The 6,499-nt window shown below is 50.9% G+C and overlaps 1 protein-coding gene across 1 annotated transcript; it reads left to right on the top strand.

The window, feature by feature from the left end:
• The first annotated feature begins 2,766 nt into the window (after nucleotides 1-2,766).
• On the top strand, nucleotides 2,767-5,136 carry CEBPB (CCAAT enhancer binding protein beta). Its single transcript, XM_064167823.1, has one exon. It carries the CDS (start codon nucleotides 3,025-3,027, stop codon nucleotides 4,012-4,014), a length of 990 nt encoding a protein of 329 aa, XP_064023893.1. The 5' UTR covers nucleotides 2,767-3,024; the 3' UTR covers nucleotides 4,015-5,136.
• The last annotated feature ends 1,363 nt before the right edge of the window (nucleotides 5,137-6,499 follow it).

A 6,499-nucleotide genomic window follows, 5' to 3' on the forward strand; every position in this document is an offset into this window, starting at 1 on the left:
TTTCCTCAGCTGACTAATTCTTTAAAAAAAAACAAAACAAGGCAATGAAATCACTAGAAAGAAGATGCTTTACACAGAAGTGTTGCTTTTCTGCTGAAAATTGCTCTCTGGGAGACATGCTGCAGAAGGGCTGCTGCCCTCAGGTTTTTCACTGAGTGAGACCAGTGCCTGGATCCATGCACCAGGAATGTCTGCATCTCTTTTTCTGTCTAAAACATCTCTCTGAGGACATGTTCCAGGATGATTACTAGCAGCCTCTGCACATCTGGCCAGGCTAAGTCATTAGACTCACAGGGACAGAGCTTGATGTGCCCAGACCTCCACCCAACCCTCCGTGGTGCGAGTCTCGCTCTGCACCTGTTCCCATTTCAGGAAAGAAAAAAAAGTAAATCTGGCCATGCATTTGTTATGACAAGTGCAGAAGCAATTTAAAACAGACCAGAGTTAGCTCAAAACCTGCTTGCTGAATGCTAGGGTTTTGGATCAGTGGTTAGTCCCGCCAACAAGTTTCCCATGAGAAGCTGAGAACGGATGTTGGCTCTGTGAGAGTGGATGTTGGGGTTTGAGGTGAGCTGGAGGAAGTTTAAAGAGATCCAGGTAAAGCAGGGAGGTGAGGGGGGAGAAGGGAAGGAGGGGACAAGTTGGGCATCCAACCTCAATTACCACCCTGGCTGACGTGTGATCTCAGTGACTACAGGATTACTCAGCACTGACCTGGAAAGGAGGTGTGGGCCACACCATCTCTGATACAATCTGTTTCACATGACAGTTGCAAAGATGTTTTATTTTGCTAAGGAAGATCAGACTGGGCAGGAGCACAGCTTTCTGCTGCATGGCAGTGGAGAATAGGGCAGAAATTTGAAGGCGGCAAGTGTAGATCTTCAGTAATACCTTGAAAAACTGCCTAGGAAATTTACCAAGAGGCTTCAGCCTCAGTTTTAGCCAACAGCTGTGGCAAGCTGGAGACCTGTCAGGGCAATGCCAAGAAAGACTGACCATGGTTTTCAGCAAATCACCAGGGCAGGAGACCTTCTGCTTGTAGGTATCTGAGACAGTTTGGAGGTAGGATGCACATGAGATTGATTTTAAGAGTTCGTTTGCAAGGGCTAGTTAGGGCAGCCACTGGATGTAACTGCCAGATCAGAATGCAGGATAAAGACACAGCATGAGGGAGCAAACAGCCAGAAGAACAAGCCCTGGCTCACTGCAACTTGCCAGCATTTGCACCCAATACCGATGTTTGTATTTATGAAGGTATGGGCTCCAACTACAACCCTCAGCCCCAGCTCTCTGACCAGGCCCAGCTCCAATTTAATCTCTGGTGCATTCACCAAAGATTAACTTGGTAGATAAAGATGGAACTAGAAATATTTGCAGCCTGAAAACCTGTTAGGGTACTTTTGTTATGGAAATTTAAAAAAAAAAAAAAAAAAGTCCTTTTAAAGAGCAAAAAGAAAAAGCAAATTAAAAAATAAAATCAAGAAAAAGTCCAGTGATCCACTGACCAATTCTTAAATTCTTCCTCTTTTCAAAGTTTTGAGGTTTGAGCATGATGAACAGTTGACTGTTTGAATCGTATAATGCAATACCTGTTCCTCTGGCTTAACGTTACAATATTTCCCACACCGCAGGATTGCTTCACATTATTCTAAGAGGCAGTGTCATTTTCCCTGCAGTGCTAGGTCTTCTTTACTGAGGCGAAGGACACTCCTACTTCCTTTAATTATATGTTTTGTTTTAAATTAATGTCCTTTATTCTGGGGATGATTCACCAGCTTGTAGACAGGTAAATGTGGGAGTAAGAGAGTGAAAATATAAGTTTGATTCCCAAGGTGGGTGTCTTTAATTAAAACGGACATCAGGATTCAGTCTTCCTTCCCAAACTTACACCGCAATTCTAAAAACATTCTGATTCCACGTTTCTATCCACATCTCTCACTTTCCTTCTGAGTTGTGTCACGCACTGTTCATTCTGCTTCCAGAGCTCGGGTTCCCTATCGCTGTGTACCCTGACAGTTGCACCACAGCATGAAAAGTCAATACATCATGACAAACTCTAAGGCCACCATCCCTGCACGCAGAGGTGAGGAGGGGAGCTCTGGGTTTGCTCCACTCCGACCGCCGGTAGGAAGCCTGGAGCACGCTGTGCCCGGCTCCTCTGGTGGGCTCTGGGCAGGTCCGTGGTGGCAGTTCACCCCGTCGGTGGGATTCACTTGAGCACGGGGCAGAGAAATAACGGCATCTGCCTTCTGCTTGCAGCTTTCCACTGCCTTGCCAAAAGCACTTGGAAAAATCCTTCCTGCCCCAATTCCCCCCCGGGTAAAAAGGGGCTCAGGTAGGGCCTGCGCCCACCTCTGCAGAGCACTGCCGGAGCCCATCACCGAGCTCCGCTCTCTGGTGCAAAGGACGGAGAGGAGACAGCACAGCTGTCCCGACACACGCGTGTCCGCGCTCCGGGGCCGAACGGTGCCCGCTGGCGTCTCCCCGCCCACGGCCACCCCGGTATTGCCCGCACCGGCGGGGTCCCGCAGCCCGCTCCTCTCCCTCCGCCCGTGCCTCCCCAGCAGAGCCTCGTTTTCATTGCGGGCGGCCCGGCGGGGCACCGCACCGGCACACCCGCCGCGGGTGCCTCCTCAGGGGCCGGGGCCGGCGCTTACCGAGCGTGCGGCGTGGCAGGCGGCCAGGCGGTGACGCGCCTGTTGCTATGGGATTCACCGCCCCTATAAATAACTGAGGAAAGGAACTTTCCTAAGTCAGAGACTTTAGGACACGGGACCCAGAACCAGATGGTCCGGAGGAGACGCGCCAGCCCCCGCCGCAGCACCCGGAGCGGTGAAGCCCCGCCGCGCCGCCGGACCTGATCCAGCCCCGCTGGGCAGCGGAGCCGGGGCCGTGTCCAGCGCCAGAGACTGAGGCAGGGTCTGGACAACCCCCGACACACACACCCGACGGCGGCAGCTCGATCCTCTGCCGGGGGGGCCCCCCCTGCGTCGTTTTCTCCTCCCCGCATCCCCCTTTGCTTTCATGCAACGCCTGGTGGCCTGGGACGCAGCATGCCTCCCCATCCAGCCGCCCGCCTTTAAATCCATGGAAGTGGCTAATTTCTATTACGAGGCGGACTGTCTGGCTGCTCTCAACAAGCTGCACCCGCGGGCGGCCGCGGGCCGCTCCATGACCGAGCTCACCGTAGGGGACCACGAGCGAGCCATCGACTTCAGTCCCTACCTGGACCCCTTAGCAGCATCTCAGCCGCCGGCGCAGCCGCCTCCTCCGGCAGCAGCAGCAGGGGGCAACTTTGAGCCTCCCTGCAGCAGCGGCGGCGGCCAAGATTTCCTTTCCGATCTCTTCGCCGAGGACTATAAAGGCAGCGGCGGCAGCAAGAAGCCCGACTACACCTACATCAGCCTCGCCCGGCACAGCCACCCTTGCGCCAGCCAGAGCCACAAGCCGGGGGGGCTGCCGGGCTGCTTCCCGCCCCAGATCGTGGAAACCAAAGTGGAGCCGGTCTTCGAGACCCTGGACTCTTGCAAAGGGCCCCGTAAGGAAGAAGGAGGCGCCGGGCCGGGACCGGGGGGCATGTCCTCGCCCTACGGCAGCACCGTGCGCTCCTACCTGGGTTACCAGTCGGTGCCGAGCGGCAGCAGCGGGAACCTGTCCACTTCGTCTTCCTCCAGCCCCCCCGGCACCCCCAACCCCTCCGAGTCCTCCAAGTCAGCAGCCGGCGGCGGGGGCTACTCCGCCCCCGCGGCGGGGAAGAACAAGCCCAAGAAGTGCGTGGACAAACACAGCGACGAGTACAAGCTCCGCCGGGAGAGGAACAACATCGCGGTGCGCAAGAGCCGCGACAAAGCCAAAATGCGCAACCTGGAGACGCAGCACAAAGTCTTGGAACTGACGGCCGAGAACGAGCGGCTGCAGAAGAAGGTGGAGCAGCTCTCCCGGGAGCTCAGCACCCTCAGGAACTTGTTCAAACAGCTGCCCGAGCCCCTCCTCACCTCCTCGCCTCGCTGCTGACCCCTGGCCGGGCCGCGGGGCGAGCGGAGCCGCAGGCTCATTGCCCTGCTCAGCGCTCCCGGGCCGGGGCGAGGGGGAGCCCTAGGGCGGGTGGGTTGGTTGGTTTGCTTCTAATTTTTTGTTGTTGGTTTTTGTTTAGTTTTTTTTTTTGTTGTTGTTGTTGGTTTGTTTGTTGTTTTTTTTCCCCCTTTATTTACATGTTGGCGGAGGGTCCCGCTGCCGCGTGGGGACTGCACCGGGGGCTGTCGGTGGGGGCCCAGCGGCCCCGGCCCCCGTCACGGGCGGGCTCTGCAGGCTGCTGGGCGCTGGGGTTATTTAAAAGAGCGAGAGGAGAGCAAGGGCAAAGTGATGCAATCTTTTAAGCATGGCTGGGAATGCTGTGTACATGATGCAATCTCGTGTAACTGTCAGTCATGAATTGAGTAATCTGTTAAAGATGTTCCTACAGGTTTTTTTTATTATAAAGAATAATCTATTTCTATAAGAAAATACATATGTATATTTTGGGATCTATGCATTCTTGCTACATTTGAAGCATTAATGAACAATTTTAATAAACTTTATGACTAGGTTAAAAACAAACAAACAAAATAAAGTAGCTTGTTTTGTTTTGAAGGCACATTGAAAGATCAAATGCAAGGTTGAAATTCTTGCTGAATCTCATTCAGTGCTGTGACCAGGGATCAGGATTTTTGTTAGTCTTTTGGCTTGCTCTGTGTCTCAGAGAAAGGAAAAAACAAAAACATAAGCAAAAACCCCAAGAGAAACCCAGCAAAGAACAGAGCTGGAAGCTTCAGCCAGCTCTTGTTGCTTCATTTTATTTCCTCTAATCACTTGCTTTAGCTGCTGCTTGGGTGTTGTTTGGGGAGGAGATGTTCGTGTTGGGGTTTATTTTTTGCACTTCTTGCTGTTCTGAACGTGTAGAGCGAGATGTGCTGTCCAAACCATGACCAATCTCTGGCAGACTAATGCCAAGTCTAAAGTGGGAGGGAGGAAGGAAAAGTAAGGGAGGAAACTTGAAATGAGCTTTTGTTTGTGTTTTCTTTACAGAGTTTCTATTCTCTAAGTTATGATTCAGCGTTTTTTATGTTTGCAGTTTACAGGAATAAACATGAGAAAGTAGCATTTCTGTTGGATGTCGGTAATTTCGGTCATTGCTCAGGAAGCCCTCATGAAACTGGCCAGGTGAGAGGCACACAAACAAGTCCCTTCCCTTCTCTCTTGAGATGTTATTCTAAAATCTGTAGTTTCTCTGATGAGAGATGGTTGTTTCTGTGTGTGTGTGTGTGTTTGCTGAGGGCAAGCAACAGAGAAGTAGTAGGGGCTCGGCAGAGGAGGAGAGGAGATTTGTGTCAGGCCATAACTTTATGTCACAGATGACTAGGGCTCTGCCTGCTGATGGACTGTGCCAGCCTTGCCACGGCTCCCAGGCTGCGTTATTCCCCCAGCTGTACGCTGCTGGGTTGAGGTCTGTAAGAAGTAAATAGGCTCAAGCTGGTTACGTGGACAGCATTGGGCAAATGATCAGGTCTTACTCAGCATTTTCCATTTTCCTGTTAGGCCAAATGTAAGCATTACTTTTTCAGATTCAGATTCTCAGAAACTCCTTGGTCATCTGAGCTCCGTTTGACAGCTGAAGGAAGAGGGATTTTCAGTATAAATATAGTGGACTTGCATTTGGTGTTATACATTCCAATACAAACAGGTTGCAGAAGGGAAAATCTTCAGTCGGATGCTTATTTCTAGTGTCTCCTTAAGCAAAGTGTGTTTTCTCCTGAAAGAACTGTTGTGCTTTTTTCTTTTTTTTTGACACTTAAGATCACAGCCTCCTGCGGGTAAGTGTCCCAGAGCTCTTCCTGAACTGTGTTACACATTCCTTGCTTCCAGAGTGCTCCATAGCTGCTGCTCAAAGCTGTGCAGTAGTAAGCAGTGAGGTGTTAGTCTTGATGCAGGTTTGCTTTTTGATTTGTATGGTGCAGTTAAGCTGTTTTTACGAGACCCTAAGAATAGATTTTCCTGCACCAGCATGACTCAAGTTCTTGCAGGCAAGATAGACGTTAGATCTTGTCTTGACTGTCCCTCGTGATGATGATTACTCCAGCCTCCTGTGGCTGTTTATTCTACTATTCTTCTAGTTACGAAACTTATCCACATCGTTAGATCCTATTTTCTTGTTGTGCTGTAGGCCATGTAACGCTACCCAAACTTGGAAGCAGTGTTCCCAGTCAGAACTGAGTGCTGCTAAGTGTGGAATTGCTGGAGGACCGAACATGTCTTTAGATTTCTCTACCTTTCTCTACCTTTCTCTACCTTTCTCTCTCTCTCTCTCTCTTTCTTTCTTTCTCTCTCTCTCTTTCTCTCTCTCTCTCTTTCTCTCTCTCTCTCTTTCTCTCTCTCTTTCTCTCTCTCTTTCTCTCTTTCTCTCTCTCTCTTTCTTTCTCTCTCTCTCTTTCTTTCTCTCTCTCTCTTTCTTTCTCTCTCTCTC

This window comes from Pogoniulus pusillus, chromosome 29, assembly GCF_015220805.1.
Source record: "Pogoniulus pusillus isolate bPogPus1 chromosome 29, bPogPus1.pri, whole genome shotgun sequence".
NCBI lineage: Eukaryota > Metazoa > Chordata > Aves > Piciformes > Lybiidae > Pogoniulus > Pogoniulus pusillus.

Excerpts from the sequence above, each read along its gene's own strand:
- CEBPB (XM_064167823.1), top strand. The coding sequence starts at position 3,025 with ATGCAACGCCTGGTGGCCTGGGACGCAGCATGCCTCCCCATCCAGCCG.